Source organism: Lutjanus erythropterus, chromosome 12 (genome assembly GCF_056507025.1).
Source record: "Lutjanus erythropterus isolate fLutEry1 chromosome 12, fLutEry1.hap2, whole genome shotgun sequence".
Taxonomy (NCBI): Eukaryota; Metazoa; Chordata; class Actinopteri; order Lutjaniformes; family Lutjanidae; genus Lutjanus; species Lutjanus erythropterus.
Genome location: NC_139328.1, coordinates 17217105 through 17238539, shown reverse-complemented (window position 1 = coordinate 17238539; position 21435 = coordinate 17217105). Strand labels below are relative to the sequence as shown.

General features: G+C 38.9%; 1 protein-coding gene across 1 annotated transcript in view; it reads right to left on the bottom strand.

The window, feature by feature from the left end:
- The window catches only part of ak5 (adenylate kinase 5), a 98934-nt gene that overhangs the window by 7979 nt on the left and 69520 nt on the right, over positions 1 to 21435 (bottom strand). Inside the window, exons 10-11 of the mRNA XM_084733129.1 lie at positions 19903 to 19947; positions 10892 to 11055 (exon numbers count right to left, since the gene is read on the bottom strand). Coding sequence (XP_084589255.1) covers positions 10892 to 11055; positions 19903 to 19947 — 209 coding nt within the window. The remainder of the gene's footprint in view (positions 1 to 10891; positions 11056 to 19902; positions 19948 to 21435) is intronic.

The window sequence follows — 21435 nt, the reverse complement described above, 5'->3', positions numbered from 1 at the left end:
AACTTCAAAGAGAACAATAGTGATCACAAAAGACACAATATTACCACAGAGGCCCAAAACGACTATATAAAGTATCAAGTATCACCATAAGAGACACAAAATTACTACAAAAAGACACAAAGTGACTACAAAGAGATGCAAAATGGTCACAAATAGGCATAAAGTGACTATAAAAAGGAGCAAAACTACAGAAAGATGCATAACAACTACAAAGAGACGCCTTTGTAGGCGTCTCTTTGTAGTTGTTATGCATTGACTGACCTCAAAAAGTGGCAAAATGACTACAAAAAGATGTAAAGCTACTACAAGAAGAGGCAAAACAACCATAAAGTCTGTGTCTTGGTCCTATGTAGGAGAGATGATGAGTTCTTTTATACGTCTGTGCCCAGGAGCCCATTGTCTCATAATCTGTCCATGACTATTAGAAAGTCTCAGTCTAATGACATGCAATTCAATAGCACCACAAACTGCAGCCCCCAGAATAACCATAAAGTTAAATGAACTCATCTGTAAAAAAGTTTAATCAGAAACTGAACATTATAACCTTCATGAAGGGAGGATTTATTGCAGGATGTATTAGCAGGGTGAACCCTACCTGATAACAGGAAACTGAGTATATATTCCCTGCATTGTCTAATAAGCTGTGCTGAACTGATTTATGCAGCTCTGTGTGTTTTAGGGCAATTTTCCTTTATTTTGATAGTTCAGATAGACAGGAAACATGGACATAGAGGAGGAAGGAAACATGCAACGTGATTGTTTTATAACAAAGCTAAAACGATGATGGTGTTTGGATGTCGGTCTAGGCAGTTATCTTGTGTGATGTTTTCACAGGTGATGGTCTTTTCCAGTGTGATAACAGAAAAGGCTGAACATGCTAACAGCTCTGAGGCAGTTACTCCTGTCTACTCTAGTTAATGTTTTTAAAATTGGACTAACTGTGTTTTGTTTTTTTTTTATATCTGACAGTTTCCAAAACTAGACATTTTGATTCTGGTTGAAACCTCGTCATCACTCAGTCCTGCCATCAAAGGTCAAATGCTAAATGCTCCAGTCGATAAGTCCCTGAGAATCATGATCAACACTGACATGTGAGTGACGGTGCTCGTGTTTGGTCCTGACTTTATTTTCTGGTATGGTGATCTTCGCCTTCCAGATAAAAAACTCAAAGGGAGGAACAAGAGGGGGGGAATGGCTCCAGTGGTTTACGTTTTGAGATGAAATGACCTTGTCAAAAGCCAGATACGCTCTTAACTGAGAATTCATGCCCAGCTCTCCATCAGGGCTGAGACCCTGCGGTGTGAGAGATGCATCAAATCATATGCAGCACCCACCCACAGGAAAACAAGCAACCCACTACATTTGGTACTTCCAACACATTAAAAATTTTGTTTTTTTCTTAGATTCTGCACAAATTATGCAGCTCAGGGTGAATTTCATCCTCAGTGAATGAAATGTGGTTCCACCTCTGCGAGATAAAAAATCCCACTCTGTTACATGTAGTGAACGCTTCAGGCTGTTTTTTTCTGACTGTACTGGCTGCAATGGTGGAAGTGGTTTTACTTAAACTTGCAGTGTGGGACTTTTACATATAAACAAACATCTGTTACATTCAAGGCCTTGCCAAACAAGTTCAAACGATGCTTATCAAGGCTGTCACCGCACTGTATCTTGCAGTGCACTGGAGTTTGATGTGTTTTGTCAACCAGCAATAATTGGTTTGCAAGAGCTGAGGGGGAGCAGCAGTGGTGACAGAGTAGACTACAGCAGGGCAGAGCCTATTACAGAAAACTGTAGGCATGTTATAAACACATAAACAGGGTCTTGTGTAATTACCCTCACTGCCAGAAGGGGGAGACAAAAGTTTAAGTAAAAGTACCAATGCAGCAATATAAAAAATGTGCATTACAATTAAAAGTCACACATGGTTACTTATGCAAGTATTATCAGCAAAATGTACTTAAGGGGATGGTTTGGATTATTTGAAGTGAGGTTGTATGGGGCATGATTGAAGGTCAGTGTATTACCTACAGTGGATCACTACAGGGTCAGCGGCAAAACATATTTTAACCATCTAAAAAATCAATATAAGTATAAGTTTACACTCTATATAGAATATATTCACTGCTTTGGAATACAAGAGTTGTTGCCTCTGATATGAAATAGAAAAATAAAGCTGCATAAAATGGAAATACAAAAGTGAAGTACAAACACATTGAATCTGAATGTAATTACAGTAATCGACTGACTGGCTGTGCTGTCTATACATGCAGACGTATGGAGTCCAGACAGGAAGCTGATGACGTACAGACGGATTACAGTTGAGAGAACAAATTGCACTTTCTTCTGTGTTGCCAGGCAACAGTACAGTAACATTTTACCAACGCTCACCAGTGAGCCACACCTGACGGCATTTTATCTCATTGGCAGATCAAACGTTTAACTCTGATGTCGGTGTGATTTTAGTATTACAGTCATTTTTTGTGTCGTGTTGTTGTGCGTTTGTGCATAAACCTGGGGAGGTGCACTCAGTAATCCCACTGTGGGATTATTCATCCTCTGTTAAATCACTGTCTCTCTTTCCATAACAAACTCTCTCACTCGACATAAAAATAAACAGTGACGATGCTGGCGAACACACGGGACATGACCTCAATGTGCTGTAAGAAGCTTAGATAACTGAGTGTTTTTCCACTGAGATGACAGAAAGTTACAGTAAATTTCTGCTTGGGTGTCTTTAAATTGCTTGCAAATTACAACTTTTTAAGTCTACTGCCGCCTCGATCCTGAAATAATGGAGAGGAGTCTGGGATTTTATAATTACCCTATTTCTAGTATTTCTTATTTCACCATTTTAATTCTGCTTACAGCTGGGGTAGGCAGTTTATTGTTGGCATCATTTGGAAAACGTTCCATAATAACCTTGAAGCATAATGTAATTCAAGTGGTCTGAGTGAAACCTGGACTTCTTGTCCTCCTCTTTGTTCTGTTTTCAGGCTTATGATAGGAGTCTTTAGCCAATCACAGGTCTGTAAGATGGTTGAGTCACATTCCCAAAACATCAACCTGGGAATGAGACTATAATCAACCATCTTTCTCCAGAATCACACATTTAATTCTTCACCTTATTTTAGTCTTTTCTCACAAACTACTTCAATCTGCTCATCTTGTTTTGTCCCTTGACTTTTTTTGTCAGCAGTATTTTTACAAGGTCACTTGGGTTTGGTCTGCCTCCGGTTCTAAGAGATGGATCTGTTGAACTTACACTGGTTTGCTTTTATGCTACCTAGTTTCAAAATAAAAACTTAAATTTCAGGGGTTACAACTATGGACCGTATAGAAAACAACATGAGTGCTCTCCAAAAAGAGAGGCAAAGCATCCTGATCACCCCCTGGTGGCAGGCTGCAGTAAAGATCATAAATTCTGCCTCCCCAATGCTAATAGGTGGGAGATGGGCCAAAACTAAAACATCAAAGCAAACATCAAATTAATTTTGCCCAAAGATTGTTTCTGACATTTTAGTTTGCTCTTATCATGCCGATGTTTGTTCAGCTGTTCACTTGTCAGTTTGGTTTGAATTACTTATTTGATGATATTAAAACAGGGTTTCATGCCATCATTGACAGCTGAGCTCTGTTTCTGATAGAGTCAGACAGCTGTGCGGGCAAGGTGGCAGTGGTTGTATCCAAAATATTTCAGCTTCATTTTTGTACAGTGAGAGGAAGAAGAGAAGCATCACCCATCTTTTATTCATGTCAGTGGTCAGAACCCTCTCATTTCTTAACAAGTCTCTTGTTGTGAAACATTTACAGGAACGTCTTGTGGTAAATTTGCCATTTGTAACTATCGCTCTAATTCACAGACTGTTCATAGACCGTTCCACTCGGGAGTGGCTAAATCATGTGTGACACCTAGTGGTAAAATTCAGAATTGCCAGTCTAGTCTGGCATTCGTCTTAATATCAGTTTGAAAATCTTTACTTCGACCCAACTCTTAAATTCACCCATAAAGCACAACAGCAACAACAACAGGTGACATCGGCATTGGCACTTACAAGCTTTTACAAAGTAACGTAGGTATGCATTAAACAGAAGACTCTCTCTGTTTCCCTGCAGAGCGTGTGCGATTGTCAGTAGACCCTCCTTGCTATAGCAGTTTTGAAGTGTCAGAAATCCTGATTAAGGGGCCTCCCTAAAGACAAGCATGGTGAGAAATGCATAAAGGTGCAAATGGGACAAACTGTGTGGTCTCACATGCTGTGTTAATGAATGTCCTCAACCAAAACAGGAACATGATATAATCCTCCTGAAATTGTATTTTAAGGCAAAAATATCCAATATTGTACTCTTTACGACTATTTGTTATCCCTCGTTTTTTATACTAAATTCACTATAATACTTTTTATCTTGAATTTCACAATGTTACATAAATCACTGAACTTCAAGCGGCTCCTATATTTCATCACTCCACTGCGCAAAATAAAATTTTCCAGTCGATGGATTTCAACCCTTGTCTCCGTCTCTGAGGTGCTGCCTTCACTGACAACCAGACAGTCCAACAGTTGCTGCAGGTTAAAATGAAGCACCTCTTTTTGTCAATACACTGGTTTTCTTTTGTGTCTGCAGTTCAATCAATAGTTGATCATGAGAGAAGCAGTCTTGTAACTTGAGGATGAGCTCACTGTACAGAGAAAGTGCTTGAATAACAGCCACTGTCAGAGTGGCCTTGCACATGCATTAAATCATCTGTGACTTTTATTTACCTTTGCTGCTGACAAAGGAACTGCCGTAGTGACAGTTTTCATATTTTCATGATAGAGAGGAGTAAAAAAGTCCAGCAGAAGCCCTTAGTGAACTAATACATCACAGAGCCTGGTGTGCCATTTTTTTTCTACCTCTGTAATGAATTAAATTCCATTTCCCCAAACAAAACCTGTTACTCAAACAAGGGATGCCGTAGTGGCTCAGTTGGTAGAGTGTACAGCCCGTGTAATGAGGCTGCAGGATGTGTGTGTGTTTGTAGGATCAGTTCATCATTCCAGATTCATTCTTGAAACCACTACGTATTATGAAAAAGTATTATCATCAATTTTCTGTCTGTTAATCGTCTAATTGTTTCCTAGTCATCAGTTGTGTCTCTCAGTGCTGTTTTTGAAAGCGGCGATGGCTTCATGGACGTAAAGAACATCGATCAGTAAATCCTCCCTGGACAGATGAAAGGCTAAAAATCACCAGTTCGTCAGGCCGAGTCGATGAACACGCTGCCACATTAAATCTCCTTTTCAAGTTCGTTCTATGTGGCGTCCGAGTATTTGTGACTCACTCACACTGAATGGCGTGTAGGAGAGTGATGTCCAGAACCAGCTATTTGAACACATGAATGTGTATATATACACCTTTGAACATGTGAAGCAGGGATATGACAGGTAGCTTGTGTTTTGATGTGAAATGTCAGACTCTAACTGCAATTAAAATAATAGAGCCTCCTGACAGCCACAGGTATGTTGCTGAAGATTAATAATCAACAACAGCAAAATGCATCACTGTTCATAATTTCTGCAGTCGTCACAGAAGATGCGGATGCTGAAAACAAGGCCAGAAAGCTAAATATTTCTCACCTGTACCCGCCACGGTGCATTCATAATGTGATTTAAGTCCCATTTAGAAAAAGCTATTAATGTTTCACTGGAAGGTGGACAGCAAATATTTCCCTGCTCCTTCATAATTTACAGAGCAGATTATTCTGCTGCTATGACCTTGGTTAAAAGCTGAATTATCTAATAATTTAAATTAATACAGCATTATTATTAATATCAAAGCCCATATGTCACAAAGATGTTTTCACTTCTGAGGCCTCAGGATGTGCAGAGATTGGTGTGATTTCTTGTTAAGTGGTGTTTTTTCATGAAGCTGGAGTCAAACCAGATTTCTCCAGATGAAATTTAGTTGTGCGTTGTGATGAAAACCAGTACAGGAAATGGCCTGTCTGTAGGCTTATAAGCATTAACATGCAGGAGCTAGCAGGGCTAGTGGGCTAACAGCAGCAGTAGCCTTTCAATACTTTAAATAACTCTTTCATTGTCATTAACCTTTGTCAGCGACTGTGTTTACATGCACAAAATATTCAGTTTTGCCCTTATTCTGAAAAAGACTATACCTACTAAGCTGTTTATATAGCTAATGAAAATTAATATTCCACTGATATTCCTGTGAATGCAGCAGTGCATACTCTGATGAACATAATGATGAAACAAACAATACACAACAAAAACAGCCTCTCTCTTACATTCCTTCATCTTCTTTTTGAAAAAGTTGGTGTGATATTTGCACATATCCAACAATCTTTTGCTATCCTTTGTACATGCAACTCCACCCCAGCAGCACAGAGCTGATCAGAAACAGGCAACAGGCAATGTGTTGCTGAAAAAAACCCATTTGAGATGCATATTTCTTCTGCGCTGTGAACACGTCCAAAGAATGCTCTTAAAACCCAAATAATATCAACATATCCCACGTCTTAATCAGAAAATGCTACATTCAGATTAATGCCAAATTAAGAATATTCAAACAAAATATGCTGTTTGCATCACCTGTATCAAGTCTGCAATATTTTCATATTCAGAATATATAAGAATGTAATATAAAATTAGTGTGCATGTAAATATAGTTTTTGCAAACACAACAGCATAGCTTGGCTCAACACTCGTATGAGTGTCATTTTATATCATTAAATTATTTGGTGGCAATTTAATACATTTGATTTTTATAGGAAGTTGATAAATATCAGCAAATTATTTGCTAATTATTTTCCCAGTTGTGAAATTAATAATGTGGTCTATGAAAAAGGCACAAAGTTGTGAAAAAGCATTAAAATGTTTGTCAAGCCTTATGATATTGACTTTTCTATCACATAAGACAAAGCAGCAAATCCTCACATTTTAGAAGATTAATCAACTAACAGTTTCAGTTGGAAGCATTATTTTTTGGGTGTGCTGGGACCATTTGAGACACATGATTTTTGGGTTGTTTTCAAGCTGTGAATGTGTTCAGCTGAGGCTAATGAAGCATTGTGTTGAGGCAGAGCACTGAAGTTGTGCTTGCATGAGCTGACTGACTCATGCTTCTTAATCACTGGCTAATTCACCAGCTAACAATGACATCCAGTAAAATTTATGCAGGTGTACAGAGTGGTGGCCGTTATAACCCGACATTTTCCCAGTTGTTACGGTGACAGGCTCATGTCAACACAGTTTTCTACAACTGCTTCCTCCACTATCTTAACCTTTTCTTTATGTGCAAAATTTCTGATTTTGTTAATTTAAGATTTGATTGTCTGTGTTTGTTATGAGGGGATTCATTTTCCAGCAGAATCTGAATAGCTGCTTGAACTGCTTGAAAGCTCCCTCAAACAAATCTAACTATAATTGGTCATTTCCTTGACAAAAGTGTCTCTGACTGACATAAACCTTTTATATTTATGGTAGCATGCTAATGTTAGTATGTCACCTTGACATTTAAGAGGTACAATCAGCTGTCTAGTCAATAATTTTTGGGTTTTCTTGTCCAGGAGAAAATGTTTCGCCTCTTACTGACACCAGATGAGAAGTCAGGGACCAGTCATTAGGAGTTTTCCTCCTGGGTCAGTGAATATCTGCAGAAAATGTCATAGGACTTTTATTATTTGTGGAGATAATTGACTGTGGACTAAAGCATTGAGCAGACTGGTGTTCCCTGGAGCTACACTGTTAGCCTGGCTGAAAATGCATGATTATGATAATGAATGCTGTACACAGTGGACTTATCAGTGTGTATAGCCGGGTGCTGAATCCCATTGCATTAATACATCATTTTATTGGAATGCTGTCCTGCATATATTGTGAAAAGTCGCCCTTCACTCAAAATTCTGTTGTGCTCATTGTTCCTTCATTTGGACGTTTGACCTTCACTGTGCAGAATGATATATGTGCAGCGTTTGACACTAGAAGGCTGTTTTCATATTTATGAGCTGAAGATGAAAAGTTTCTCTGTGCTCACATTAAATCTCAGTCTCATGCATGTATGAGCAGGAATTTGCTTAAAGGTCAGTGTGGAAGATTTACAGGGATATATTGGCAGAATATGGCAGACATTGAATAAATAATATTAATAAGTATGTTTTCATCCATGTATAATAATCCATAAATAAGAATTGTTGTGTTTTTGTTATTATTACTTAACTAACTGTCTATATCTACAGAGGCTGCAGGCTCTCTGCCATGGAGGCCACCATGTTGCAACCCCATCTTTCTGCAGTAACCCAGAACAGACAAACACTGGCTCTAGATATGGTCTTTGCATTTTTTTTGTGAGCTTCACAGCCACCATAGTTCCTTATATATACACTATTAAGGTTGTCACGATTCTCCAAATCCACTATTTGAATTAACTTTCAATTTTAAGGTCACATTTCGATTTTTCAATTTAAAGTCCTTTATTTTCTTTGCACTGACGGCTCTATTATTGTTAGACTATCGAGTCTTGATTTATAAAGATCAACAGATCATTTATTTTGTGTCCTGACAACTGTCATTAACATTTTCAAATTCTTCTTTTATAAAAAATAGTCCATATGTTCAAGCTGTGCTGTGTGGTCTTTGATGTGTTGCGTTGTTCTTCAGACACGTTCAGAGCGCCACACGTAGGCGGGTGTATTTTGAAAAACAATGACATTACTGATGCATCTACACTGCTGGAAGCCTGCAACAAGAAGAAGTCATGGCAGAGAGGAAGCTATGGTTCAAAGTGTGGCTTCATTTAATGAAGATTGGGGTAAATATCTTATGTTATAATAACATTAGCACCACACAGGCAGGCTTAGCAGATTTTTTCCCTTTGACTAAGAAAACCTAAATAGAAACTAATGCTGTGACACAAAACCTGTGTAAACCTTCTTTTCAAGCCTCAGTCAATGAGGAAATAGATAAATCATTGGATCAATAACATGTAAGGGATAATGTACAGGGAGCAGCAGGTCATTATAACAAAATAAACCCTGACAGGGTGATGCAGGTCTTCACCAACCTGAATCAATCTGATGGTCTTTATCTCGCAATAATGACCCACTCACTGTACATTATATCACTTATTATACAGTAACTTAGTAAAGTTTGATATTACTATTAATTTAATATTAATATTAATTTAAAATGCATTTTATTGGTTGAAAAATTATTTTATTGCTTCTCCAGTCTATGACAAGAGTCCATATCAACTTGCTGCAAATCAGAAATTACAGACCTTAGAATGCTATAATAATAGGTATAATAATAACAATTGATAATTGCATAAACATCAATAAAAGCTTATCAATTCCCATGTCTAGATTGAGGGAATCTTTAACAATGAACGACTACCTCAGTGATCTGTGGATCATTTAAGTAAATACCTCATGTATATTAACTACAATATTATAGAGAAATGTCAAACTATATGGAATAACGTTAGTGTCTTGAACACTTGCGTGCTGGACTGGAGTCACATTTGGCTGCTGGCTAAAGTCGACTTTTCTGCCCTGATGAACATGTTTATGTCTTTTCAGAAAATGTGTTTTCCTCTGAGAGTATTTGCAGCTGTAGAAAGATTTATCTGGTTTACACAATCCGTCAGTAAATAGCTGGAGCCGCTTCCAGCTCCAATATATGCTTAGACAGCCATGCCAGCTCTGTCTGGTACAGTGACTATAGATGTGCAATCTCTGTGAAAGCCATTTTAAGCACTCTTGACTGTATAATATTTCAGCTGCAGCCCTGCCTCTTTTATTTATTTCATTAGGCGCTTGGCACGAAAACATGTTATATAGTCTATCAGTGTTTTCTGAGCCTGAGAGCTGTTTTTTTCAGTGACAGCATGGAGGGATTTGTCCTGTCTGAATTTGATAAGTGAACTCCATCTTCAGCTGTCTGCCTTTATGAAATAATAATCTGTAAGATCTTATTTTTTAAGGTATTATTTTGTTGGCTCAGACTGCTGCATGGTGTTCACTGCTGTCATATTGCTGCACTGATCACCTGTCAATCAAACAGTGTGGGTGGTTCTGTGACATCCTTATTCTTTGATTTCATGTTCAGCCAAACTGCAATCACTATGCAATATCCTCCATAACCACAAAGACTGCAATAAAAACAGAGAAATTACTGGCGACATGTACTATTTCTTATAAAGCATACAAACATTTAATTTCTCGTTCCAATAATACATTTGGTCTGAGAAGCACACAATATTTTCATAGACCTTAAGCAGGTCTTGCTTTAGATCACTGTAAGATGGGGTCCTCAGAGAGCATGCTGAACATTGACTTTTGGATTCTGGATCAATTTTGGATTAATTCAGCAATAAATGCAACAACAAAGAATTTTTAACTCACTGCTGCTCTGATTTACATCTTAACTATCTTTTCTCCATAGTAACACCGACTGAGCCACAAGGGCGGACAGGGTGACGGACAAGGTCTGATTTCAAAGAATCAAAGTTAAAAAAAACAAAAAACAGGTGGCCATGACATAAACTTATTAGATAGAAGAGTCCAGTGCTCTTATGTTTAATAAAATTAAAGACTACGAGAAACATTCGAAATGTGAATCAACTGCGATCGACATTTGATTGCAGGTGATTTCTTTTAACTTCCACTAGGGGGCGCCATTGGATGATTACCTACAGTGTGACCAGCGTATTCTGTCTGTGTATTGGAGGGGGTGTCTCTTTTAACTGTTTTCAATAAAGGAGAATTAAAAAAAGATATCTGAAATGGGAATATCGAAGGGGTAAAAACACTTCCAGCAGCACCGGCAGCCTCTCCCACCTCGCAGCTCTACATTCATATTCTTTGAGCGAAGAGTGGAAGCAGCACACTGACCTCAGGCAGCTGCTCTCCTCTCTCCAGGACGTCCCTCAGGTGACGCCCTCTGTCGCTGTTAGACTGCAGCTCGGTACACAGCAGCTCACCCAGAGTGACACAACGCAGGCCGAATCTCTCCTCCATCCGCTCGCACTGCACAGATTTCCCTGAGGCTGGACCACCTGAGAGCGCGCACACACACACACACACACAAACGCACACAAAGATACACAAGTCGGGATCAGTCCATAATCACTGAGAGAAAAATGCAAAGTGAGGCGAGGGTGAGGAGTGAAAAAGAAAATCATGAAAGAGGTAATAGGAAAATACAGGTGGTGTGTGTGTGTGTGTGTCTGCACATCACAGATCTGATTCATTGCCAGGGTTTGAAAGGCAGATTATCACAGATGATTATTATCCTCTCTCCGCTAACTGAATCTACCTGCCCACTACTTCATTTCAACACCAACTACATTTTCATGATAATACTTGCATTCTTTTACTTAAGTGACATGACACACAGTCAATGCATGACTATAACCTGAGTATTTTACAGAATGGTAACAGTAATTTTACTAAAGTAAAGGTTGTAAATACTTCCTCCACCCCTGACCCTAACCATAACAACTACATGCCAAACCTTGATTCCTTCAGGAAAGACATTTTCCCCATATTTAACGTTCAGAGCATCTGCCTGTCTCTATGACGACCGGCTTTTCACTCAGTGTGGCAGATCAGAACAACTGTACCGTGCACGTAAAAACCAGGAACGTACATGGGAAACGAGCGCACAGAACAGTACCTGAGAGGGGAAAAAACCATCCTCGTGAGGGAGCATTTCTGCTGCACGTCCACAAATGTGGTCCCAGGTTCTCCCTCCATGGGTTTATTTTTAATTGGCTGAACTAATATAATGGTGTCTTCACAGGTCTGAGTAAAAAAATCAATCAGCCAGCCTCAGCTTGTCCAGAACGCTGCTGCCAGAGTCCTCAATAACACCAAGAAAGTAGAACACATTACACCAGTGCTTAAATCACTGCACTGGCTTTCTGTGTGTCAAAGGATAGAATTTAAAATCCTATTACTTGTCTATAAAGCACTAAACAGTCTCGAGCCTAAATTCATCTCTGATTTACTTCATTATGAAGCACCGAGACACCTCAGGTCATCTGGGATAGATTTTTTCAAACTTCCTGAATATTAGAGGTCTGCTGAAACAATCAGCTCATTTAATCAGGGCTTACAACATTATTGTTCACTGATATTGACTGAATTACTGATTCAACTTCTTGTTGTAGTAATCTGTAATTATTTGTTTGCTTTGGCTTTTTGCTTTTATTGTCTTTTAAATGCAATTTTAATGATCCCCTTTGTAAAGCACTTAGAATTTCCTTGTGTCTGAATGATGCTGTATAAATAAACTTGCCTTGCCTACATGCTCACTATTGCTTAAGTTGCTCGCAAGTCAAGTTGACTTTTGAGACTTTGGAGAATAGTGGCTGATGTCTCTCCTCCTGTCCTTGTATCTCAAGATAGATTGTGTTGTCACCCCCGTCGAAGCTTTGAATATTCGCAAATAATTCACTGAAGTCACTGAAACTTCCAAGCCCCAAAGTTGGTATACAGAATAGCCCTACTAATCTAAACAACTTAACCCTAAAGCCACGACTTAAACCTCAAACAGGACTTTGACCAAAAAGTTCAAGTTCAAGAGCAGGCAGGTTGCATCCTTATAGACACAAAAACACAGGCAAGAGAAACACACAGTTTTACTAGTCAGCCATATTCCTTTAAAATATTCAAAACTATTTCAGTGGTCCCAGCAGTCGATCTGCTCCACTGCTGTGCTGTGTGAGGTGTGAAGGTGCTTTATTGCAGGTTAACTCTATTACATGGCTATGAAGCAGTGTGAAGCATCAGTAGGAAGCGGTGATTTATCATAACCAGCCCTGAGCCCAGTAATAAAACTCAGGATATGCTTCACATTCATCAGTATTCTCCTCGAGTGTCCCTGCCCTCCGCCAGCATTCAGAAACAAATGTCCTCATCACCTTTTCTTCTGAGAGCACGGACAGATATGAGCAGGGCTCGGTTCCTCAGGGACGACTGTGACCAATAGAAAAGGTCCATAAGAAATTGAGGAGAGTGAGCGGTTATGGATTCCTTCATTCAGTACATATTCAGTGACTTAATATATTTCACCAGCCTCAAAATCCTGCACAGCTCCCCCACTGTGCCGTCTCGTTAGAAGTATTCCTCTGCTGCTTGACACCTTTGCCAGTAAGTAAAATAATGACCCACAAGGGCTGAAGCAGATGCATTGAGAAGCTTGTTAGTGTAGTTATTCAGGTCAAACTCTGCTGTATAAACCAGCTCTGCAGGCAAAGGTAGTTTTCTCTCTCTGACACCATTTGAAATTTAGATTAACTGGCCTTGAGAGTCAAAGATTTAGACAAGGTGAGTTGTATTTTTAATGTTTCTCTGCTGTTTTATGCTGCATTTAATGTTAAATGTACCCATTTAAGTTAGTTATTTGCTAATGGTGTTCCAAATTGATCGGCCCCCAGTTGTTGTCAGCCAATATTCATTTTTAAGTTCTAACTTTGATTGGTGTTCTCTATGAAGGCTGAACAGGAGAGCTGATCAGATGACGAGGTGAAGCGCAGGTCTATTTTCCGTTTGGCGAGTAAATTTCTGAAGGCTACCCGCCTCAGGGGTGGATAAATGTTTGCACCAAAATAGTCATGTTATAAAAAAAAAACTACACTGAGAGTCTCTACTGCATTTTGATGTCAGTGACGAGCAGGCGGCTGCTGTCTGTGTCTGTGTCTTTGACACATAGGGACAGGATTTAATGGTGCATTCAGGTGCAGTGAACAAAACACTGACATATCATCACATTTTAAGTAACTTGATGTGGTGAACATATTACTAAACAGTTGCTTATGTATACATCCCACAGTGACCATCTGGTGAATCCAACATTCACTCTCTTTTAACTCTGTTTTTGGTCTCCACCAACAGGAGAAGAAAAAAATGTCTCTTTAATTCTCAAATGCTGCAGATTTACATGACTTCTGTAGGTTCATCACTACGTGTGACTATGAATATAATTTAAAGGATCAGTGCGTAGGATATAGTGGTATCTAGTGGTGAGCTTGCAGATTGCAAACACATAGTCTCACTCCCCCCTATCTAGAATATAGGAGAACCTAAAATGGCTTTGAAATGTGTGCCAAACGCAAAAGGTCATATCTGGAGCCTGTGTTGTGTTTGTCTGTTCTGTGGGGTGATGTAACATGGCTGACTCTGTGGACGAGGACTTGTTCCCTCTGTAGATATAAACAGCTTATTCTAAGGTAAGGAAAACGAAAACATACTTATGAAAATAATATTACATTTCTGCCATATTCTGTCAATAAATTCTGCTAAATCTTACACACTGGACCTTTAATCAGAAAACAGATTTGGCTAAAATAAAGTTGACAAATATATAACAGAATGCACATTTTGACTCTGACTAAACCTCTGTATTGCTACTGCTAGATGTCAGTGTAATATTTGATATTATTAATCATGGCCAGTTATGACACTGCCTCCATTATCAGATAAGCATCCATGCAAACTTGAAATTAAGTGTCTTTATGTAAAAACTGAAATCATCATAGTTGGACCATCAAAACATATATATTTATTTAAAGTTGTCTCTTTGGATCTTGTGGATCGTCATGTAATCTCTCAGAGCAAAACAGTTAAGAGTGGTGTCATATATGTCACCCATCCTCATCACTTGAGGATGGAAAGAAACCTTGACGGGAAGAGAAAGAGAAATAAAGATAAAAAACTGCAGCTGTACAAGCCAGACCACCATACATGAACAGCTCTGTCACAGCATTGTCCTCATTAAGAGCCAAAGTGATAAATGGATTGTATTAGATAGAGATGGAGTGAGAGACGGATGAGACAAGGCAAAAAGAGCAGAGGACCATCAAGGAAATTTCACTAAATTTAATTTTGAATCCATTCCTGATACACAATTCTTTTCAGCTGAAAGCTCCAGCAGGTACTTTTTATGTAAAAAAATAAATTAGTTTAAATGATAAATGGGCTGCAGAGGATAAAGGCTTCTTGTTTCCGCTAATTGCGATGCTTCAGTTATTTTCATCAGTTTCCAATGTTGCTGGTAATCACTGGTAGCAACATCAAGACTAAAAGGAAAATGCAAAAATGTTCTTTCAAACAGCAGCGAGTGAGGCTGCATTGATTGAGTGCTGGATTCTGAAGAGATAATTGTCCCTCCTCTCAAGAGAGTTTTCTTTTCCTCTGTTTCCAACAACTGAGAAGAGACTCAGGACTTTAGAGAGTATTCTTCACTGATGTCAAAATAAATTATTTTGGAGTGATAAACATAGACTGTAGTGAGATGGGGCTAAGCCATTGGTTTCTGCATAGACCCTAAATGTAAGAAATTTAACTTAGGAAGAGTGCAGCTGGCTAACAGGGCTTGACACTAAGCTTTTTTAGCCACTTGCCCTTTAGGCAAGTAGCAGAAATGTTGTTCTTGCCAGACAAATTCACTTCTCCAAAATGGACAATGTAAGCCTGTAAAAATACATAAAAATTAACAGCGAATTGTACAATTATTATATGTATATTATACTTACATACTTTTATTTTGTTTAACTTTTTTAATGTTTAGAATGCAGAGGTGCAGAGGTTTTACATGTAGTTGAGTATTTTTTATTGATATTAGTACTTTTGCTTCGGTAATGGACCTAAATACTTCCACCTCTGGTGGGCACACCCACAGACTAACTGTATAATAATTAAAATCTTTGTCTTGTGTTTAAATGTGGTTAAATAAAAAGCTCATCTATGTTGAAAAGAAATTCTGAAAATGATTAAAAATGCTTCTGGAGGACCTGTAAAAGCAATGGTCAAATCTTGAGTCAGCTAATGTTAGCTAAATTCTTGCTAACTACCCACATCTACATCAGTTGTTAGCTTGCTAGTTACATCTCATAGCTAATTTTAGCAAAATGCCAGCTAACTAGCTAGCTGCTCCATTAGAAAACTTAAGATGTGACAATGTCACTTTTACAAGTCCCCAGAAACATCTTTTAATAATCTTCAACATGTGGTTTTCTTTCAACATAGACGAGCCAACATGTACAAGTCAAGCACATATAGCATAAGGAAACAGAAAATGAGAGAGTTGACTGAGGTTTCGTCTGTTACCAAGCTTCCTCAACTGTTAATGAAGCACAGAGCAAATAGGGGCAGGACTTAGGAAGGGTCAGTTAAGTCCAGTGGCATTTGGGTGTGCACCCATTGATAACGCCCTTGGTAATCAAATTCAAAATTGCCTGCAGAACTGCCGTTTTATTAATTCAGAACATCAATAAAACAACTGATATTACCTCTCACACCAACAGCAGGTCTCTCAGAATTTAAATTCAAGTCTGATTACAAGGGTAGAAATGGTAATTTTCTGCAGAGAGGAGGGAGGACTGTAGAGAGAAAGAGCAGTGGGATGAGAACATGAAGGGAAAAAGATGGAAACTGAGAGAAAAGGAAGAAGACTGAAAGCGCAGACAGCAGTGAAACCTCACATTAGCATTTCCCTCAGGCATCATCACCTCATTTTTGAGAAGCATCGCTGCAGAACACTGCTTCAACTTTTCCACCGGTTATTACAGTCAGGGAGGTTTTGGATGGGTAAACCCACATAAAGTAAAATCACCTTAAACTCTTCTCTGACAACTTTTAATTAAACCAGTTTTGAGGAATAAAATCCATAATTATTTTTCCTACAGACTGTTATTTGTTTAAATATGAGATTTCAACAAGAGCTCATAACATATTTCAATTTAATCACTGGTTATAATTTCAGCTTTACTTGTTTTTCACCAAGCGCACACGATTTGCATCGTGAACAAGGAGGTAACCTAACGAGCCAGATGCTTTGTACCATGCCATGTGGGACGTCGTTCTTGGAAACTGTTTGGAAAAGGGCTGGCACTTTCAAAAAAGTGCTGGCAAGTGATTGGATTAAAACAGCACAGCAAAATAATGAGAAATACAGGAAGAGGGCTGCAGGGTCTCTGTTTCATTGTACTTTTCGTTTCATTTCTTTTCATTGTACTAGTAGGAGGACAGACATTTTTTAGTTCCACGTTGTCTGGAACACAGCAATATACCATCATTCCAGAGGTCCTACAAACTCATATAATGCTGGTATTTTATTTTTTCCCCTCCATGTTGCTGCTTCATTGCTTGAAGGCTCCTCTCAGCATTTCAGAGGGCAGGTAGACGGGCAGCTAGTGACTCTGAGAACCTCCTTCACCAGATAAAAGAGTCTGACACATCTGCAGCAGTGGAGCAGGTTTGGATCAGAGCGACAGCAGGAGGCGGGGGCTGACGAGGGGACATTAACTTTTTATGTAGAAGTGAGGAGTCCTCAAGCTGTGTCAGGACGCCCTGAGACTGTTTTCAAAGTCAGCACTATGTCTGACGTGTCCTATGAGGCGACACAAACATGATCATACGGGACAAGATTCACTGTATTTGATGCACCTTCCTGGTTACACAAACTATTTGCTCTACCAGATGATGAGTCATCGTCAGTACATAGCAAAGTCACTTCTTGTCCTCACCACATCAGGCAGAGACAGCTTCACTTGCACTACATAATTTAGTCCTTGCAGTTGTTCCTTGTTGCAAAGCGCTTTGTAACTTTGCTTTTGGAAGTGCTCTTGAAAATTTGAAAATGCTATAAATAAAGCAAAATTGACTGAAAAATGTTTTAAAGCAGCAGAAAAAAAGTTCAGATAAACCTGTTCTGCACTACCTGCCCGGCACCAAATAGCAGAAAGACAAGGTCAGTGACTAGCTTGTGAATACAGTGGAGTATTTAAGAATTCCTCCAGGCAGGATGGAGACCAAAAACAGAGCTAAATGAAGAGTGAACACTAGACTCACATTCACAAAACATGACTTCAGATGAATGCTAATATTGGTCTGACTGCTGAATGTGTAAGCTGTGTTTACAGTTTGTTACCCTGCCCTCCTGTGGCCAACTTTTACAGATAGTTTCATTTCAATAACTGTTTGAATCCAAAAGAAATCAAACTAATATTTCACTAAGAATGGAAGAACGCCTCATTAATCATCCAACAACACCACAAATTTATCTTGTGACCCTTTGGAGGGGCTCAACCACCACTGAGAACCACTAGGTTAAGAACCACTGGACTAAACTATTGAAACTACCTGCACTAATTGCTTCTGCGCCTTGATTCATCTGTATTAATAACCTAATAATTTAACGACTCTTACTTATAATGGAATACTTATTGTGGTATTGGTATGCTTCATCCACCACCGTGCAGTTGGAATTTTCTTCAATTATCAGCTCCTGCTGAGAGAAAGATCAAAGTCTGCTCTTCAAATATTCAGACTGTGTAAATACAGATCTGTGGGGATTCATCATGTTGGTTTTAACACTAATACACAAGACTGTATGTGTGAAAGAGAGTGTTGATTCAGTAATGTTTTAATGGCCGTATCTTTTGTATTTTTTGATGGCGCTGACGTGAACGGTGGTTAATGGAGACTGTGTGGGTCCCAGATCTCTCATTAACCTTCATCTCACTGTCAGTCTTCAGTTAACAGACTGAGCCTCACTGCCTCACAGCACACTAACTGATCACAAAAAAAAAAAAAAACATACCACACTTGGCCTGGAGGAGTAAATTGAGTACATTTACTCACCTGCAACACCTGAGCAACTTTTTAGCCTTAATTTAACTTACATTCACCTTTAAATAGTTATAATCGTGTTGAAGACTGATATTCTACATACAACATGTATTAAACTCATAAAGAAAATTGGTACTGCACATGTGAGACTCAACAAATTTTAGAACAAAGGCAGATTTTTTGCCAGTTTGCCTCGGACAAGTGACTTGGTAGATTTACTAGCCCACTGTGGCATTTTTACTCAACACAGTCAGTTGGACAGTCCCTGTTGTTGAGCCCTGACTTATACTGTATACTGTACATACCACTAAACTGATGGGCTGTTTGGAAATGGAGATTTAAACCATCAAACCTGGTAATAGTTACTCAAAACATATCTTGAAAGTGACCGCAGAAGATAAAACATGATAAATACCCCTATTAGTAGCAGGTAGTACATAATGAATAAACTACGCTCAGCTTAAGAAATGAACTTTTTGTCCACCAGTCACCAGCCAAATGGCAGGTGGACAAAAATGTTCAAAAAATGTTCAAATGTTCAAATTTTAATGCCCACTCAACAGATTACCATTGTTTTTTTGGCTGGTGCATGAAGTAAATCTATCACTGAGTTGCATATTTTACCAGCATTTGGCAGGTGCTAATGAAGAAAAAGGAAAATACAAAACATACAAGGTTTTCACAGTAACAAAATGCAGTTCGACTCAGCTAAACTACTGCACTTTGTAAATAATGTTTTGAATGAGGTAGCGACTCATTTTACTTTAGTTTTACATCTTTTACTCCTGCTGTTCTCTTCATATAATAATCAATGTCATGTTTTCTAGTGATGAACAGTTTTGAAACGAGCCGTGGAGTTGTGCTGGAACAAAGTTTTACGCTGGAACTTTTTTAAATCACTTCATTAAGTTTCCTTCTGTCGTCTGAAATGAGTGAAACCCTGTGAGAACCACATCTGTCGTTTCCCCTCCAGCGACGCTCCTGAACACAGCTTTTTCATCAGAGCTGCAGTCTGAGTTAGTTCAGTTAAAACAGGCAAAAAAATCACAGCACAGCTGATCAACTGATCACCAATACTCTGTCTCTTTCTGCTTTTCTCTGTGTGTGTGTGAATGAGGCCAGTTTAATAGTGAGCAATCAACAGCTGCTCATTATTATCCTGCCTGTGTGTGTGTGTGTGTGTGTGCTTTCAACTCTCTCTAATGAGGTAGGCTTCAGCACGAATGAGGTGTGTGTGTGTGTGTGAGCACTCCACTACATGTACGTACCCATCATGAAGATGACCTTTGGTTTCTTCTGTTCTGTGCAATAACCTGTCAGAGGAAACAAAATCAAAGTTTAACATGTGGTGCAGACTAGTACACACATACAGTATACTGTACATGCACACACACACACACACGCGCACACGCACACACACACACACACACACACACACACACACACAAATAATTGTTATTCCCCTCTTTTTATCTTCAACAGCCAGGCTGTTTAGAAGCAAGCAAGCACAGAGAGCGAGCCACAAAAGTTGCAGCCACAAGAACAGAGGTGTGAGGTAAAAGAAATAAAAGTGTGAATAAAATAAAATAAGCTATAATTAAATATATATAAATAAAAGACAGACAACTGAAAGATGCAGCTAAGAAAGAATGTCTTCAGTTTTAAAAGACTAACGTGTTGTGTCATACCTGACATGATAGGGTGCCATGTTCCTTCAGCTTTGAGCATAAAAACTAAAAGCACCCATTTTTGTGGCGATGATGAATGATAAATTGAGTAATATTATTAACATAGTCTTACTCCTTGTGTTTTCATTATCACAAGTTCAACTTTGGTGACCTTTGACTGTCTCAGCCTCAACCAGTAGCAGAGACATTTGTCTGTGTTGTTCGCCTCTGCAGGTGATGACCACTTCCCTGCATGTGTGTATGAGTGAACGTGCCCTTAACTCTTATAACGTAACAAGACTAAGTTGAAATCTAGTATATGGCTGGACTGTGTCTGGTGGATGTGGGGTACTGTGGGCAACTTGTCACACAGATAGTCACTAATAGTGTCTATTATGTTATTTCCTGGAATAAATGTTCATCTGAAATTTCTGTAGAGGTCACAATAACATTTGTCCTTATGTACTGAAGTAGCAGATCATATGACATGGTTAAGCTACATTTGAAAATGTTTTTTTTTTTTTTAAAGAAAACTAATTCTAATTATAATATAATAATAGCTGGTTGATTCACTAGCACACAATAGACAATAGAAATGTCGTCATATTCCACCTAACTGTGCCGAGCTTGTGAGTTTGTGGTTTAGTTTACTTTAGTTCATTAGGACCCCCATTAGCTACAGCACGGCAGCAGCTATTCTTTCTGGGGTCCAGGAATCACAATATTCCCTGTGGGGTGTAGGCAACAAACAGAGTGACAAGTTAACCTGCACTTGACTCACGCGCGCACAGTTTGACTGACATCAAACACACCCAGGATGACAGACTCCTCTGCTTTCTTCACCGCCATTAGATAAAAGCCAGACTTTAGAAAACCGCCTGTCCTGCAGTGGTTAGACTTTTGAAAACTAGAACCAATCAAAATGTGGGACATGGTCTCTTTATGTAGGACATGGGACAACGGATAAAATAGTGCGCAGTCTCATCTTAGTTTATAGTGTGTCCCATAAACAGAAATACATATTTTTCCTCTGCATTGCTATTTATCCTGCTAGAGTTTTTTTTGTGTGTGTGTGAGTTGCAGAGTTTTGGAGATAACGGCTATAGACATGTCTGCCTTCACTCACTAATGTAA